Raw genomic sequence first — 20,095 nt, 5'->3', positions numbered from 1 at the left:
AAAAATGAGAGGAGGTGAGCCGCCTCGCTAGGATTCGGGAACCCATTGCACTGTCTTCGAAAAAGCATGGATGTCCATGTGAAGTCGGATAGCCCGACGACGTTATCCTAGGAGGTGAGAAAATAGAGCGATCGCCCAAGCCATGGCGATGAGTGGTCCATGTCCCTGCCCTCATTTAATTTTCAGTACAGAGCTTTGGCTTATGGTTGAAAATTGTAGCCAGGTTGTGCACATTGTTCCCAATAAAATAGAAGACGAATCCCCAATAATTGCATGGCTTGATAAGAGTGATTGTCATTTTTGAAACCCGCACTTGAAAAGCATTAGCTTCCTCAGTATATTCCTTGCATTTTGTCTGACCTAAACTTAATAGTCTTGGTAGATAGTGAAGAGAATTTCACCCGCTCCATTCAGACACACCTGATCACGAAATTTTTTATTATCCTATCTTCGTTTAACTGTTCTTGGCACTTAAATGATTAGGATTTGATAGAACGCTTGCTTGAGGACAAGCAAGATCTAAAGTGTGGAAACTTTGATAAGTGCCAAAATCAGTCAAAATCCGGGTTATGTATAAATGATATTTTAATGTCTCAGCACCCAATTATGATCACTTTCATGGATAAAACCTCTAATTAGCTTCTATTTGACAAATCTAGCTCAAGAAAAATACTTTGAGTCATTTCCGAAGGATACAGCAAAGTTTTGGGCCAAAAGAAGCAACAAACAAAGAATCCATCAAGCAGGAGGCTGCCACGCGCCATCACACGCGTGTGAGCAGGCGTGGATTTAATCCAGAAAGCTCCCACGCAAGGCCACACGCGTGTGACAGGCGTGGAAGCGGGACAGTAGGGCAGCAGCGGAAATTCGACTTCTTGGACAGCTATTTAAACCCTTCTTTCTCAATTTTGAAGGAGGACTCTCCCAACTTTCAGATCTGATTTTTCTCTCTATTTCTTCCCCTTTGGGGAGGAAAAACACACAAAATTACCATTAGAGTAGTGCAGATCTTAAGATTGAAGGTGGATTGAAGATGTAGACTCAACCATTCCTTGGGTAACATACTCTTTCCATTGCATTGCTAGTTTAGATTTATTATTAAAAGTAATTTCTATTTTGTTGTCTTGAATGATTTCCATGATAGAGTAGAGTATTTTGGGCGTGTGAGCCGTTATTAAACTCTTGATTGTTGTTTAGAATTTGTTCTATGATTTTGAAAGATGAAGGAGTGGGATTGATGTTTGTATGGTTGAAGTTGTTCAAGCTTTACTTCTATTTCGGCCGGAATAGCTAGTAATCCGTAGAGAAGTGAGAGTGTGCGCGATAGCAGCCTCTCACGAGCCCCACTCACCCATATCTCCGCTCTTAGTCCGAAAGGACAAGATCCAAGAGGAGTGGTAGACTAGGTGTTCGATGAAATGCCTCAACCGAATGAGGATTGAGAGTCTGAGTGTGACGCCACTCGGTACTAATACCTTGACTCCCTTACTCGATCACAAAACTCGTTTTCCAAATCCCCTATGAAGAATCAATCAAGTTGTTTAACTTCGGTGCACACCCCTTTTCATTTCCCTTTACACATTTAGTGTAATTTCCTTTCTACAATCCTTAAACTTACCTATCAAACCGATCCTTTGTAATACTTGTAACTCTTACCTTTTAACACCATTAAGGTCAACATTAATTTGATTCTCATTCGCCATCCTCGAGAGACACGATACTCGGGGAGTCTAACTCTTCGTTTTACCACCTTCACGTTCACCTCACCCTAAATACATCTTTGACTGGGGCTACAGGTTAAGCAATTAGAAAATGGAATCTTTGTCTCACAAAGTAAATATGCAAGAAATCTTGTCAAAAGATTCGGGTTGAATGAAAGCAAAGTTGTTAGAACACCTGTTCCAACAACAGAGAGGATCTCTAAAGATCCAGAAGGAAAAAAGGTGGAACACACTCTGTATCGAAGCATTATAGGGGGCCTACTCTATTTAACAGCCAGCAGACCAGATTTAAGTTTTGGAGTAGGGATATGTGCCAGATATCAAGCCAATCCCATGGAAACACATCTAAAAGATGTAAAAAGAGTCATCAAATATGTAAAAGGGACCATTGATCTAGGTATATGGTATTCTTTTGACACAAACCAACACCTATCTGCTTACTGCGATGCAGACTGGGCAGGAAATATGGATGATAGAAAAAGCACATCAGGAGGATGCTTTCTACTAGGAACAAATTTGGTGTCTTGGTTAAGTAAGAAACAGAGCTCAATATCCCTATCAACAGCAGAGGCTGAATATATCGCTGCTGGAAGTTGCTGTACACAACTATTGTGGATGAAACAGATGTTAGAAGACTATGGGATCCACCAATCAACAATGATCATATACTGTGACAACAAAAGTGCAATAGACATCTCCAAAAATCCTGTTCAGCATTCGCGAACCAAACACATTGACATCAGACACCACTTCATAAGAGAACTAGTTGAAGATGAAATTGTATCTCTCACACATATCAGTACTGACAAACAAATGGCAGATATCTTTACAAAAGCACTAGATGGAAACAGATTCACAAAGTTGAGATCCGAAATTGGCTTATGCCAAATATAGTCAAAAACAAAAAAAAAAACAAAGAAAAAGGAAAAAGGGTAGTAGTTGAAGACAGTGATGTACAGGACAGTCCATCATGTTTTCAAAAACCTCACAGTAAGAAATTCATGACCAAACAGAATGTCACCAAGTGGGTCAACATCTTAGCAAGAGAAATCATAAATCAGAAAATACTAGTGCTAGAAAAGTTGGAAGACAATGAACAAATCTCAGAAGCCTTACTCAATAGTCAAATGCTTGGGACAGTCACAAATATTGAACCTTATGAAGAGAATGCCATCTATGAAATTTACAGCAACTTAGGCACCAGGACAACAACACCGAGTGATCTCATGTATGGAAAAATCAACTTGAGAAGTAACTTTTACAACCTTACACCTGCCTTAATCAATGAATACATGGGTACTTCACCAAGGGAGGAAGAAGCAGAAGTTACTAGTGAAAAAGTGGCTCAGGAATTAACAACTGGAAATGTAAGCTTTGAGAAAAACAAGATCAAAGCAGCTTCTCTGACAAGCGAATATGTCATACTCCAGAAAATAACTCTAGTCAACTGGAAAGAAGAAAATCAAGGAGAAGAAAGGCAAGAAGAAAAAAAGACTCCAGAAGAAAATGTTGAAACTTCTGGTTCAACATCTTCAGAATCAGAAAATTTTTGAGCAAAAAGGGGGAGAAACAAATTCAATTCTGACTTTTTGATGATCTACTGAAGATCATCAATTCTGACTTTTTGATGATCTACTGAAGATCTGTTGAATGTTATGCTGATGCTACTGAAGATCTGTTGAATGTTGAATGTTATGCTGATGATGATGAGAACATATTTTTGTGTTGCTGATGCTATGAAGTCCAGAATACTATGGTACTAAAAACTATCATGAATACTACTAATGATGAAACTTCTCTAAGCAGCCAAATGATTCAAATCATTAACAAATGATGAAATCTGATGCTGATGAATCTATTCACTAATGGGTATTACTATAATCGTTTCCTCTGTCTTTCAAAGACTACCACACTGACCTGATGTCACAAAGACTCAAACAGAAGATTCAGGACCAAAAGAGGAAATGTAAGAGAATCAACTAAGGGGGAGAAATCAAGGTTTTTGCCAAAAATTTGACAAAGGGGGAGAGTGTTGAATCAAAAGGTTGATCACAATTGTTGGCAAAAAGAAATTTCAATTCGAGTCAGAAAAGGAGTATACCAAGATTAGAAATCAAATCCCAAACAAACTAGGAATAACACCAATATTGTTTTGGTTTTGATTAGTTGGCTATTTAAAGGACCTCTCATCTAAACACCAATCACGGATTTCCTAGCTAATCTTGTGAGGTATTAGAGAGTTTGAGAGGATTCTAAATTCCCCTAGAAAGTAGTACATGTGTTTAGGTTACAATAGATTAGATAGGAGAAGATCAATCTATTGTGTAATTTCTGGTCCCAAAACTATGTACTTTGAATATTAAGCTTTTAGTGGATTTAGGCAAATTCTCAAATTGAGAAGTGCCTCACAGACTAGGGTTTTTCCCAAACTGCGTTATCAGTCTCTTGTGTTACAACTGTTGTTTTAACATCTCTGTGTGCTGCGCATTACATTTTTCATCCTTTTCCGAGAATCTCATTTCCCTCGGATCCCTGAAGGACTCGGTAACTGAAATCACAACCATACAGCGTGATTTAGTTACGAAGCATGCCTTCATCAAAGAACGCTTTGATCTGTCTTGCTCCAAGCTTGAGTATGTCACGGGAAATCAAAACACAATGGGATCTTACATCTCAGAGTTCGAATGGACTCTTAAACAGCTGCAAGTATGCATCAATCGGTTGAGCACCAAGGTAGATACTCTTATTGAAGTTAATGATGCCAACAAGGGAGAAGAGAATAAAGGAACTCCTCCGAATACTTGCAAGGGAAAGGAAATTGTAATCCGAGGAGATGACAATCCGGATAATGATGATATCACACGAGAAAGAAAGGCTCTCTTGAACATCAAAGAAACTGCATCTCCCTCACCATCACCGAAGAGAACACAAGACAAACCTTCTGGTGGTGGACCGAGCTCTAAAAAGCAGAAGAAACAAATGACACGAAGATTTAATGGAGAATCGATTGAGTATGTTCCGCATAAGGAAGGATCAGGAAAGTTTTATCAGGAATGCAACATTCCACCCTTCTCGAACAAAAAGAAGCCGATGGACAGATTGAACTATTTGAAAGATCAAAATGAAAGAATTTTTTAGCAGAAGAAAAGAGACGAAGATATCTTCAAGATTCAACAAGAAGAACATAAAAGATTTGAAAAGATCGTACAAGAGCTCGAAGACGCAAATAAGATCAAAATTTCTGCTGATAATCGAGCCAAGATGAATGGTATTGCTCAAATTCTGACTGCCATGCAACAAAGCTTCTCCGACGGCATGAATGCTCCCGAGCTAATAAACTGGTGGCATTGGCGAGTCATAAGAGGAGAAAACCTTGGCGAAGTCACTCAGAATTATCTGATGCTGAAGCTACACGACAAATATGCATACAAGATTGTGGGACTTGATACTGTGAAAGCAAGGAAAGAGATCAATGACATGATCCAACTCAAGGAGTATGAAAATTGGGAGAACCAAAAGAAGAAGAAGACTGGTGAATTCTCTAAATAGGGAGAAATTTATTCTCTCTTTAAATTTCTTATGTTTTCAGTTGTAATGTTTTTGTTAAAAACTCATGGATGAATAAAAGACATATTTTGGGGTTCAGTGTGTGTGTGTTATCTAGTTTCGTTTTCACTCCTCGGATACATTATGTAAATCTTCAACTATTCAGGCATATTTAATGAAAATCCCTTTATGGATAAAGAAAGCCGAATAGTACGAATATAAGGTATTGGCATCATCAAAAAGGGGGAAATTGTTAGGAACCCCGAGCTGTTGATTTTGATTATACCAACAACCCGAGGAGACCCCCAACTTTTCTTTTTGCCTTTTAGAATAGGGTTCTCGGTGTAATGTCTCGGTTATAGAAGTTAACCGAATCATGTTAATATGTTGGTCCCGAATGGGTGGTGAAAAGTCTAGAGGGGGGGTGAATAGACTTTTCAAGCAAATTAAAAATTAATAACACTTTAACTAAAAATAATTCCAAGTGAATAAATTCAACTTGAAATGCACAGCGGAATAAAGTACGTAAAGTGCTATAATTAAAACGCAGTGAAGGAGAGGAGATATATCACATGCAATACGATAGAAATACTTGGAATAGCTCAAATGTGATATATAATAAATTTGGCTTGCATGCGGACGTAAAAGATAACAAATAATAGCAAACCCAGATAAGAATGAATAATGATAAATAGTGACGAAATAGTAACTGAGTTTAGAAAATATTATGCTGCAAATTAGAGTGTGTGTGTGAGCATGAATATTATGTGTGCAGAGCAAAAATATATATATGGGCAGTAAATAAATGAGAGAGAGATTTTTAAGTGGTTCGGCCAAACCCAGCCTACGTCCACTATACTCCTTTCACTATCTTCAATCACCCAGATACAATAGTGAACACCAAGTGCCAACCCAGCACTTCTATCTACACCTAGTAGATATTGAGTATTTCGCACAAAGCTATACTCCTACACTAACGAGTGTCTCGCACAAAGCTACACTCCCCAGGGTTTTCACAAGCTTCTCTTGTTACTCAGCCCTCTCTCTGCACCCCGTAGAAATTTTGATACAAGGTAGTAAAAGAGAATATTTTTCTCCAACTCTCAAGGACTAGAGATATGGGTTTCTGATTTTTCGAATTTTTCTTGCTTTGCTACTCTCAGATGTTTCACACTGCCTTTCTTGCTTATCACTTGTATATCTCTGTTTTCTCTTCTTGCTTAAGTGTCCCGTATTTATAGCTGATGAAAGAATTAATCCGTTGGAAAAAAATAATTCTTTATTGTTGCTCATGTGCTGATTGCAGTCTCCATGTGGTTTAGGTAGTGTGCTGAGTTGCATTTTCGTATTCCTCTCCATATATTCCTGATGTATTTGGAATGTAGTATTCAATCTCCAGATATTCCTCATCTATTTGGAATGTAGTAAATAGATTTCTTCTCCTTATTTTCGTATCTCCGTACCTCCACCACAGCTCAAAACCATTTTGAACAAATCAGTCAAATATATCCGTTGAAGTGGGACAATTTGAACAAATCAGATTTATACACCTTTGTCTTTTTGTGTTTGTATTACTTCCTTGTAATATTCTTCTTTTGTCTTTTTGTGTTTGTATTACTTCCTTGTAATATTCCTTCATTTGTCCTTAGTGTTTGTATTACTTCCTTGTAATATTCCTTCATGAATTTTCGCATCTTCCATGTGCATTTTCGCAGTCTTCAATGTGCATTTTCATCTGGCATCTTCCATGTGCATTTTCGCAGTCTTCAATGTGCATTTTCATCTGAATTAATTTTTCTCAAAATAAACTCTCCTGGGATTCGAACACAGCACCACTTAGATCATTTCCCAAGTTCAACTCCAATGCTCTACTCAATCCTTTGTTTACTATGCCTGTAAATAATATATAAGTAGTAATATTCTGAGAAGTTCTGATTTCCTAAAATTTCGTGGCTTAGGGGATTCGAACCAGAGACCTTTCACCATATATACAAGTCTTCTACCATCTCTGCTGCTTCAACTATTTGTTACTTCTAGTGCTTCAATTAAATTTAAGCTCCGTCCGATTCGAACAAAGTTCCTTCATTCTCCAAGAATTCTTCCAAGTAGACTTCTTAACTCTTTTAGATACATACCTCTACGAAATTTTTGGCTTTCTAATTTTTCAAACTAAAATACATTTTTGGCTCATCAAAATCTAAATACAAATATTCCTAACATAATAGCTTTGTCATTCAAACCAAAGCTTTAAAGATCAGAAGACCGAAGAGTTGAAGAGAACCGAAGACAGAAGACCGAAGAGTTGAAGAGAAGCGAAGACAGAAGACTGAAGATTAAGGCTGAAGAACGGAAGGGCCAAGCATCTATGACCGAACAATCAAACTGTGATTGTCTCGAGGAGATTAAGAGGAATGATAATGGCAATCATTCTCTCACACTCAAGGCAAAGACATTCTCTGAAAGTTGTCTTATCTACTGCCTTGAGAATGGGTTTATAACTGAATGTCAAATCGAATCCTATGCAACGATCCCAATGAGCATTTAATGACTGTCACCTTTTTGTGGGACAAAAGACAAATTATCCTTGCATAAAAGTGAACAAACGGCTAGAAAGTACTGATATTCTGAAAAAGGTCAAAACCTTACCCATTGAATATTACACACTGGACAATAGGTTTGAATTTCACATTCCCTCTAACAGATCTGAAATTCCACCTATAAATACCCTTGTCTCATCTCACTTTGACAAGGTTGAAAAAGCGAAATATTGTCTAGCAAGTAAACTGCTCTCAGTGTGACAAAATATTCAAAAGCATACAAGTGATATTTAGCTAAAAGAAGTTCTTGTGTGATTAAAAAAGCTCATCAAGGAAACTAATCACAAGAATTTCAAGTTGGAGAAACATCACAACCTTTCACCCATCTCTACAAGTGAAGTAAAAAGAGGCGGAGTAAACTTAGAGAAAGTTGAAAAACCTACAACAACGAAGCTGCCGGGCTAAGTGATCAAAGGAGCTTGTTGTAACGGAGTTTGTACTATAAAAAGGGGATTATAGTGCAAACCTTCACGAGTTGTGAAGAAGAGTGGAGTAGGCTTAGTTAACAGCTGAACCACTATAAAAATCTCTCTCTCTCTCTCTCTCTCTCTCTCTCTCTCCTCTTTTATATATTCACGTACTACATTGCATATCTCACACAAACATAAAACTATCTTTTATAAGAAAAACTCTTGTGCAAAGTAAAACTAAAATTGGTATAACCTCATCCGCTGTGCTTATATTTGTACTATATGTACTATATTATTACGATTAGTAATTTTAATCTTGAATTGTATTACGAATAGGAACGTAGATAAGGTAGAATATATTTTATTAGGAATTGTATTACGATATTTTAATATACAATTGTATTATGAATAGGAATTGTATTACTATATTTTAGAATATTACGCAAACTTTAATAGTATAGGAGTGCTTTGGGCGGGAAGTTAAAGTTGAGGATATTGTTTTTATTAATAGAATAGATTCTCCAATAAATTTAAAATGTCATAAAATTTTCTATTGATATATACTATTATACTAATATTCTATTAATATACTAATTTTTAAAGTTATATATATATATATATATATATATATATATATATATATATATATTTGAATATAATCGAATCAAATATATTATGATTCGTATTCGAATTCGAATAAAATTTGATTCGAAATATGTATTCGAATTCGGATTCGTATTCAAATAATTCGAATTCGAATCAAGATATTCGAATTCGAATCACGAATTGAATAAAAAATATTTGATTTGTTTACACCCTACTCTGGGTATTTTAATTTTGGAATAAGTCTGACTTCAGTTATTAACAGCAACCGAAGTCATAGGATAACAATTTTTTTAAAAAATATATTCAAAGATACGACGTCGGTTAGTTATAATACCGACCTCATATGTTATTGTCATTTTTTATTTTTTTATTCGTATATGACATATGACGTCGGTTATTTAATTAACCGACGTCGTATGTTATTATCTTTTTTTTTATTTGTGTATAACATACGACGTCGGTTACTTAATTAACCGATGTACTATGTTATTGTCATTTTTTATTTTTTATTCGTGTATGATATATGACGTCGGTTATTTAATTAACCGACGTCGTATGTTATTGTCATTTTTTTTATTCGTGTATGACATACAACATCGGTTATTTAATTATCCGACGTCGTATCTTATTGTTATTTTTTGTTTTTTATTCGTGTATGAGATACGATGTCGGTTATTTAATTAACCGACGTCGTATGTTATTATCATTTTTTATTTATTTTTATTTTTGATTTACAACGTCGGTTGTGTATAAACAACCGACATTATATGATTTTTAAAATTTTATTTCAATTTTAACATCGATTTTTTAAAATATCCACGTTATATGTTGTTTTTGTAGTAGTGCAGGGTTCTTTCCAATTATCTTTAACATATCCTGACATTTGTTTAATCAAATTCAAAAGCATGAATCATTACCACCATTACTCTGCAAAAACCCATTAATCACTTCGCTAGCTTTAACCAATGATGATGCTAATTAAAACAGTGAAAATAAAAACACAGGCTGAAGATTAGTGTGGTTGATGGTGAGCTCGTTCAATTCGGTAATGGGATGTGGCGCGGCGGCGTCGTACATGTGGTTTGCGCAGACGGCGATGTCAAGACATTTCCAGTGCTTGAAGGACGATATAGTGAGTCAGCTTCGGGAGACTTACAGAGCTCTGATATGGGGGAGAAGCAAGGCGTTGTGGGATAATTTTTTTATTATTTAAATTGTTTTGTTTTCTTTTAATTTTTAAAAACAATAATTAAAATAAATTTTTATATATACTCCGTATAATTTAACATTATGACATCATATTTAAGAGAAACTTGGAAGTAACTTGTAAAAAATGTAATATTTGAGTTTTTAATGGTGTAATTCCACACCTTTTTGTTGGATGATTTAATTGTACAATGTATAAAAGTTCAGTGGTCTATTTAACACTTTTTTTTTTATGTTGTAAAAGTAAAAGGTGCAAGTTTGATTTGAAACTCGCAAGTTCACCAGGCACAGCCCATGGAGATATTTGAAATCCGATCGTTCAAAATTTTAGAACAAAGTATGAAATTTAAGGTGTATTTAGTTCATGGACTTACCTATTAGGAATGAGAATCAAAATCAGGGCCGTATCTGAGCATGTCTAACATGTGCGATCGCACCGGGCTCCCAATTTTTGGGGGGCCCATATTTAAAAAAAATTATATGTATATATTGTTTATAAAAAAAAATGGCCCAAATTAAGATATGGCACAGGGCCCCAATTTTTATTGGAACGGCCCTGAATACCACTTACAGTTCATTGCATGTTCATTTCGGTTCCAAAAGATCAAGTATTAGTGAGAAATCCTCTATGTTATGGCATCGGAGATTAGGTCATATCTCCCTTGAACATATAAAGAGATTGGTAAATGATGGGGTACTTAGTACTCTTGATTTTACTGATTTCGAGATTTGTATAGACTGTATTAAGGGAAAGTAGACGAACAAGTCTAAGAAAGGTGCCAAAAGGAGTTCAAGCATATTGGAAATCATACACGCTAACATTTGATGTCCAGATATGGTCATATGGATATGCCAGGTCAGAAATATTTCATCACTTTCATTGATAAGTACTCTCGATTTACTTATGTGTATTTGATTCATAATAAAAACGAAGCATTGGATGCCTTCAAGTCTTTTAATGCTGAAGTTGATAAACCAATGTGGGAAACAAATACGGATGGTAAGATCCGACAGCGGTGGTGAATACTATGGTAGGTACACTGAAAGTGGACAAGCACCTGGTCCATTTGCTAAGTTTCTTCAAGAACATGAGATTGTTGCCCAATATATCATGCCTGGTTCTCCGGACCAAAATGGTGTTGCTGAAAGAAGAAACCGAACGCTTATTGACATGGTGTGGAGTATGCTTAGCAACTCCAAACTTCCTAAGTTTTTGTGGGCCGATGCGCTTAAGACGGCAACATATATATTAAACTAGGATTGATTGGGACATGTATTCTAACTTTATCTTGTCTTTGATTCTTCTATTTTAACTAGGATCGGAATTTATATTTTTTTTTTCTCCATGGATGATTGTGCGTCGTTGGCGTAGGCATCCCATCGTTCTAAATCATGTTTGTACCTGTTGTAAATCTATAGTTATCCTTATGCAAGCGAAGCGTCGTTGTAGAAAGAACTACAGATACCTCCATGTATCCCTGTGTTCACAGAGGATATACAGAGCACTCTTGTGGATAACATGTTGTGAAATTGGACACAGCAAACGCTCAAAACCGTGAAATTGGACAAAGCGAACGCTCAAAACCATACAATGAATAAGAGAGAGGGGGAGAGAAGAAGAAGAAGAATCGGTTGAACGCAAGGATTGCCGGAACTCCAGAACCCTACATCCATTCAATAATTGAAAATATATATGCGTATACAACATCGGGAAAAACTGAATACAATGTGTGATCCGAGAATGTTTATCTATATTTATGAACTGAATAGCCATAAAACTTATATTTACAACACCAACTATAATTAAATTAGAATAATGAATTGAATGTTTACGTATGGCACATTCAAACACATCCAACATGATGTATCATGATACATACATTATATTTTAGAATTTTATTTTTATATTTGTAAATGATAGGCTCATTAAAAAAACATTGAAATGTTCAATCAAATTAATTGTTACATTTAGAACTATATGTCCTTGATATGAACATATTAGTATTATTTTTGGTTTAATTTTTACCTCATATACAAGACCCAAAAATTCAGATACCCAAAAGTATGTTTTACCTCATATACAAGACCCAAAAATTCAGATACCCAAAAGTATGACCATCAATTAGTGGTACTGAAAACCTCTTGAACAAAAACTGTACAGGTAACAAGAGAACCTTGAATCATGATAATTAGGATAACAGAGTCAGAGATATAATTTGACGAAGCCAAAAAATAGATTATCCAAAAAAAAAAAATTTATACTTTTAGTCCCTATGTTATTGGATAATTGTAAAATTCGACATTAAGTGTTGGTCTTGCTTACTTTTCGCCCCTAAGCTATCATTGGTGGTTCACTTTTCATCATTTTATTAACTTCTCATGCTCACAATCAACACTTAAGGAATAATTCTACAATTATGCTATAACTTAGGACGAAAAGTGCAATTTTCTCGAAAAAAAAAAAAAAAAAAATATGGCCGGCTCCAACCCAAACGCAATCTGTGCCCAACCCTAGTTTACAGACAATGCATATTTCGTTTAAGCTCATTTTGGCAATTCCCTAACGAGCATTCCTTTATTCAAAGAAAAATGTTCTTTTCAAAGTCCAAACAGTCAAAATTCCCAATCAACAAATTAGACTTTTCGCTTCACAAATAATTCACTGCAGTCATGTATATTACCAATGACATAATCACAGATTCAGAAGGCTAGATATATAATAATGATAATATAATCACAGAATCAGAAGGCTAGATATATGATGATGATAATCAAAGGAAGAGATTAAAGAATGAGAAACTGCAAGTGAAATGATATGTATGTTAACCACTGATGGGCTACACCCATGATTAATCACATCTCAAGACCAAGTTAACTAACTAGATAGTATTGTGTCTTCATCATCTGAATACAAGTAACGTTGGAAAGGGGATGTCTCAAATGAAAGGGCTGACACAACCTTAGTCATTAAACAAACAACATTACGGCTATAACTCTTAATATGTAAACAACAAAATGATCATAGAGTTCAGCGTTTTCCACCGCCTCCACCAAGCTTAGGACCTTTTGCTGGTGCAGCGCCCTTGGGAATGTTACCCTTCCCTGCCTTCTGCGACTTGGCCATCACCTCTGCCTTCTTGGCCTTCTTTTCATCCTTTGTCTTCTTGATCCTTTCCTTAATTTCACTGAACAAACAGAACAGAGCACAAAAGCCAATTAATTGCATTGTCCATTGTGCATAAAACTCACCCCACAAAAAGCATCAGAACTGATAAAAAGCTGTCATCTAGTTTTCATCCATGGGAGGTTACAACCAGATTGTATTAGTACTACTACACACTTGTGTAACGTGAATTTTCGAAAGCAGAAAGGCAAGCAGTTAGGATAAACGCACCGGAGAGCAGCCTCCCTTGCAGCATCTCGGACTTCTGGTTTTTCACTTCTTTTCTTCTGGATTACCTCCAAGGTTGCACCAACAATAGATCTAGAGTAAGGCTTCTTTGTGGTCCTTCTCCTCTTCTTAACAGCCTCTTGTGCAAGATCCTAGAAATGCCAAAACAAAAGATGTTTATGAAGAAGTAGATTTAAAAGAAATTTTCTATTAAAGTTCAAAACATCAAATGCTAGTCTTCAAGAAAGAGATTCATTAAGAATTACAGAAGAGTGCATCTAAGAGGATTAAACTTAAAATCAGGCAAGTGATTAATAATGTCATCTATGTGGTCTTCAACAGGAGAAAAAAATAATTCAGGTACAGACAGCTCTGTCCAGTACAAGGTTCCTCAGTTCCTACCTTCTTGTGCTGTTTCCTGTACACAGCAGTCCAGGTAAGCTTGGAAGGCTTCAAACGGTTATGAAAATACCTCTTGCATTTTGAATTGGCAAACAAGAAAACCTAAACCAATAAATAAACAGTTAGAATTCAACTAAAATTCACACACATTTATTCCCAAATAAGCACCATCAAAAGACTGCATAAGATTATTAAAGAATACCTGAGAATCTGCACGGACAAATCTAATGCCCTTCCCAGGATATATCTTGGCACCACTGAAACGGCAGAGTTCTGTCCTGAAATTACAGCAAGTTGACATTAATGCCTAGACAATACAAACATATCTAGAGTTCAGGGATAAGCAGAATAATTTTACAAGTTAACCAAAAAAAACTAGAACTAGTTCCTAAACCATAAAAAATATAAATACTTCTTTGACAAAAACAATATAAATGCTCAAAAATAGTCCATGATCACTGAATACAGTACTGTATCTGATTTCTTTCCTAGTCAGATTTACAGACAAAAAATTCAATAACAAATCAGAATAATTTGCTGTAATAGTACCTTAACCTCTAAAGCAATCCAATGTTAATTTAAAGCATGATGAGAGCAGCTTATAAGGAACAAAGCAGAAGATATCAGATAAAAACAGGTGAACTTGCTGTTATCCATTAAGCAATTGTTTGATTGTTTCCAAAACAACTTGCTACAAAGACACTTTTAAAGTTTACTTAATCATATTATTAGAACTTCCAGAACCAACAAGCAGCTCCTTTAAGCATTTCAAGGCATGATATACAAATTGTAAGCTTAGTCAGCGTAACACTTCTTGGCAAATAAATGCTTCTTCAACATGACATCTGTAAAACTACATAGCTTGCTCATGGAAAAGGCATCAGTTCTGATTTCTATCTAAAAAACTAATCAGCCAACAGACTTTTTAAGACTACTTTAGAAGAACCCTACAGCTAATTAGTTCAGGGAGCATAGGATGCAGCTAGCCTATAACGGAGTCAACACAACACTGTACACAAAATCAAAAGATTCCTCCACTAGATCCTCCATTCATCTCCTAAATGATCTTTCATCCATTTTCCAAAAATCAAATTTACGTTTCCAGTGTGCAGATGTTAAAATGGGAAAAACAAAACTCCTTGCAAAAAAAGGTCACACGGAAAACACAAACCTAATACACAGCAGAACACTTGACAAATAAAGAATAGAGAAACACAAGCAACGAAGGATAAACAAATATCAGTAATTAGAGAAGAAAGAGAAAAAGTGAAGAAGGTTACTTGAGAACCATGGCTGCTGAGAGCTGTGTTGATGTACCTCCGGAAGAGAAAAACCCTAATCATAAATTCTTTATATTGATACCGGACCAAGGTCGAAACCGCGCTTATTTTTGGAGAAGAATTACGAACAAACCAGTCTTACCATTAGCAGGGTCCGATAATAGGTCCATTAAAAGCCCATTATACCCCTACGGAAACGCTTAGGCAAACTGGCAAATTATTTTGTGGACCACGGTCCACACAGCTGTCGACCACACTCCAAAATATTATCGTGAATATCATATACTACGTATATAATAAAGTAATCGTGGTGGGTGATTTTCCGTCCAAGAATTGGGTTAAAACGCTGCCGTTTTACGTTATATCGTTGTGTGCAAAATACCGCCCATGTTGTTTATAAAAACGATGTCGTTTAGCGTCGTATATGTGAAAAGTCGCGGGTAAATTTAGGGATCATTTGGTTTAAGGGTTTCACTGCATTAAATGGTTTTACATTGTATTTTGGTTCAATTTTAAATTACACGGCTATTGGAAAGACCTATCATTTATTCTGAGTTATATGCCTCTTGGTTTTCAAATCGTTGCCATTACCACTTCTACAGATATATAATCACATATATATAAGGTCAATAGCATTACAATACAAATAGTAGATAAATCAAATATACAAATAGTACTCTCTCCGTCCCTAAATGGATGTCTCATTTGCTTTTTACACGCTTTCTAAGAAATCAAAGTAAAGGTAATATGTTTTCCAATTATACTATTCACTTTTTCACTTTTAGAAATAAAAGCAATAAAGAATGCAAAAGTCATAAGGGTAAATTGGGAAAAGTAGAATGATGGTGATGTTCAATTTTGGAAAGAGGACAACATTTTGGAACAAACTAAAAAAAAAGTAAGACATGTAAAATGGGACAGAGGGAGTAGAATATAGTGACATATCAAACTGTTAATGGCCCCTTTGTTCCTTTTGGCGAATGAGCTCACGCCCAATTGTTATGCCGTGGACCCAGGTCCACCTTGCAAGGTGGACCTGGGTCTACATTCACATATCATATACTCTACATTCACATACACTATACTTTACATTCACAATTTGTAAACTTTACATTCACACATTACAGGATTATATGTTTAGTAACTATATTACTACTGTTATGCATTCACACATTCAAAACTCTATATTCACATGTTCTATACTCCATATTCACAACTTGAGAACTCTACATTCACACATTACAGGGCTACAAGTTACTAGAACTTCTTAACTCTACTACAGATTCACACATGCATAACTCTACATTCACGATTTCTATACTCCATATTCACAATTTGAAACCTCCACATTCACACATTTCTGGGCAACTCTACATTCACACAATCATAAATCTACATTCACGATTTCTATACTCTATATTCACACTTTGAAACCTCTACATTCACACATTTTTGGACAACTCTATATTCAGCAATATGTTTACTAATTGTTTTTTAAAAAAAAAAGAGAGACAAAATCGACGTAGTTTTGGACCCAGGTCCACCTTGCAAGGTGGACCTGGGTCCACAGCATAATGAGCGGCGATGAGAACCTCCCATGCTATCAAGGTGGGGTGTTTGCGAACATACATAGTGCCGAACCGCAATCTTCCTGATAGTATCAAGTGCCATGAATGTGTGTTTCACGACAAAGAAATAAGCCTACATTTATTTTTTGCATAATACTCGTAGATATTCGTTCTACATATTAACATTTGTATTCTGTTTTTTAAGAGCCATGCGATTGATTTACTATATAGTTTTAATTGTTTCCTATTGTTGTATAATTGTTTATTAACATCGTATTGTAATTGTTTTTTGTAAGTGTAATTCTGGCTACAATACTGTACTCTTAAATTATAAATAACGAATCATAATGTTAATGTACTATCTAATAGCATAAGCAAATCATAAACTATTAACATTACAAATTATTAGGTGTAAACAAACCAAGACTTTGGCCTAAGCAAAACAAATTAACTGGACATAATGCAAAACATAATGATGAGGTTCCTATTTAAATTGTATTATTCTGTTAAATGCAAAGCATACCTGAGTTGTGCTTCAAGTTATACTCTTACGATTCATTGATGTCCAAATTTAGGTAGACAAATACCTACATGTGATAGTAACCATTATTAAAAGGTAAGAATGAACATATTAGTATTATTCAATGATTTAATTTAAATAATACTAGTGTTTTACCCGTGCAGTGCACGGAAAAATTTTGTTATTATGAATTTAAATAATAAAATTTAAAAATATAAATATATTAAAATGTACAATATAATAATATAGTTGAATTTTCATATATTTGGTCAAGTATCTATTATCATAGCATGCAAAATTAAAATTTTGTATGATTAATATAATCTCTAATAATATACATATTTATATGAATTTATAGAGAAAAATTTAAATAATTAAATTGAATTATTCCTAATCTTATTTCATATATATTATAATTCTAACAATATGAATAATAACTAAGAAATTATACTTAGAAATTTAAAAAATGTAAAATTTAAATTTTGTATATGTGATTTTAAATTCTGACGCATTTTCTTATATGATTTTGTAATACAATGTATATACAAATAATATTTATTAATATGTATATATGCAAATTCTATAATATAATTTATGTAATTATAATTTATATTGATATATTATAATTAAAATAATTAAATTTATAAATTTAAAAATAGCATTTTAATTTTATAGGGAAAGTGACACTTTTTCCCCCTGTGTTATGTGCATATAGCACTTTTCCCCCCTGTGTTATTAAAGTGGCAGTTTTCCCCCCTCAGTTATTTTAAAAGTGGTAGTTTTTTCCCCTGTAATGTTAAATTGACATTTTTACCCTTAAATAATTATTTCATTTATTTTTATTTTCCAACCAAGTATTACTAATATGTATGGAAGATCACGGTTCGATACGAACCTAATCGAACACTGTAGCAATTGAACTTAAATAGTATGGACGGTTACGGTTACGATTCAGAACCGGAAAAATAAAATAAAATAATTGTTGAATTTTGACTATTTTAAAATAAGAAATAAAATTAAAAAATAAATAAGTTTTGATTGGCGGTTCAAAATCGAAATTGGAATCGAACTGTACCAATTTATCAAAATAAGTGTTTGGTCATTTTCACTATATATGATTGTGGTTCAATTCCAGTTCACGGTTCAGCAATTATTTAATTTTATTTTTTTTGGTTCTGAATCGTAACCAGAACCGTCCATACTATTTCGGTATGATTGCTACAGTGTTTGGTTAAGTTCGAACCGAATCGTGATCATCCATACATAAGTAATAATTTGTTGGAGAAGAAAAATAAATGAAATAATTATTTTTAAGGGTAAAAATGCCAATTTAACATTTCAGGGAAAAAAATAGCCACTTTAATAACACAGGAGGAAAAAGTGCTATATGCACGTAACATAGGGGGAAAAAGTGTCATTTTCCCAATTTTATATGATTAATATAATGCATAAGTATATATATGTATTTTTAAAAATCTAAATATTTATGAATACACATTTTTTTATTTTTTTTTATTTTTTTAAATTATATTTTATATTTTATTAATTATAATTAATAAAATTACATTTACAAATTAAAAGAATTTAATTTTTAAATTTATATGGACTAATGTATTCCCTAATTATATTATATATTTAGACAAATTTTTAAATATTTTTGAATTTTTAATTTATATGGATTAATGTATTCCCTAATTATATTATATATTTAGACATATTTAGACAAGCGTACACAACCACGAAGAAAGAATTGTTAGCTATCGTGTTTGCACTTGACAAATTCCGGTCCTATCTATTGATGTCTCGGGTAATTGTGCACACCGACCATGCCGCAATTCGATTCCTAATGTCAAAACCCGAGGCAAAGCCAAGACTAATCCGTTGGATACTCCTATTGCAAGAATTTGATATCGGCGTAGTAGATAGGAAGGGAGCAGAGAACAACACTGCGGATCACCTATCTCGGCTTGAGAATGAGCAAAGTTATAATGAGGAAGGGGAGATCGATGAATATTTTCTAGAAGAAAATTTTTTTGGAATAATTCTCACCCCATGGTACCCCGACATTGCAATTATCAAGTTGGGGGAATTTTGCCCAATTTCTTGGATGTACATGCAAAAAGAAAGCTAAAAGCGGAAGCCCGATTCTACTTTTGGGATGAGCCTTACCTTTTCTGTATTTGTGCGGACCAAATGATAAGAAGATGTGTAACGGATGGGGAAGGCCATGATATATTGGGCAAATGTCATAGGATGGGACACCATTCGGCTAATCGGACCGCGAGAAGGATACTTGAAGCTGGATTCTATTGGCCGTCTATTTTTTGGGATACCCAAATATGAATAAGGAACTGTGGCTGATGCCAAAGGACTGGGAATATCACGAATCGAGATGAGATGCCACAAAACTATATTCTTGCTTGTGAAATTTTTTATATATGGGGGCTCGATTTTGTCGGTCTGTTCCCAGATTCAAAAGGGTTTAAATATATTCTAGTAGCCATCGACTGTGTCTCCAAGTGGGTTGAAGCCGAAGCACTTCGGGTCAATAATGCTAAAAGTGCGACAAAATTTCTTAAGAAATTGTTTACAAGGTTTGGAGTGCCAAGGATTATCATAAGTGACCGAAGGACACATTTCCGTAATGTGCCCATGAGGAAGTTGCTCCAAAGGCAAGGGGTGCAACATCGGGAAGGAGCCCCTACCTAGAGCTGTCAAAACTGGCCGGCGGGGCGGGCCACATCAAAGCCCACCCCGCCAAAAAACGGGCCTGAAAAATGGCCCCCCGCCCCGCCCAGCCCAAAGCCCACGGGGACCCGCGGGGGCCCGCCAATCCCCCACCTCTTTT

The 20,095-nt window shown here is 35.0% G+C and overlaps 1 protein-coding gene across 1 annotated transcript; it reads right to left on the bottom strand.

The window, feature by feature from the left end:
* Positions 1-12,868: 12,868 nt before the first annotated feature.
* LOC116014838 (60S ribosomal protein L24-like) lies at positions 12,869-15,236 on the bottom strand. Its single transcript, XM_031254798.1, has 5 exons — positions 15,160-15,236; positions 14,082-14,157; positions 13,880-13,981; positions 13,481-13,629; positions 12,869-13,271 (listed from the first exon to the last, which is right to left on the bottom strand). Exons 1-5 carry the CDS (start codon positions 15,168-15,170, stop codon positions 13,115-13,117), a joined length of 495 nt encoding a protein of 164 aa, XP_031110658.1. The 5' UTR covers positions 15,171-15,236; the 3' UTR covers positions 12,869-13,114.
* Between the last annotated feature and the right edge of the window lie 4,859 nt (positions 15,237-20,095).

The sequence above is a fragment of the Ipomoea triloba genome, chromosome 1, assembly GCF_003576645.1.
Source record: "Ipomoea triloba cultivar NCNSP0323 chromosome 1, ASM357664v1".
Taxonomy (NCBI): Eukaryota; Viridiplantae; Streptophyta; class Magnoliopsida; order Solanales; family Convolvulaceae; genus Ipomoea; species Ipomoea triloba.
The sequence above is the reverse complement of the archived record's forward strand: the minus strand, read 5'-3'. Positions and strand labels throughout refer to the sequence as shown.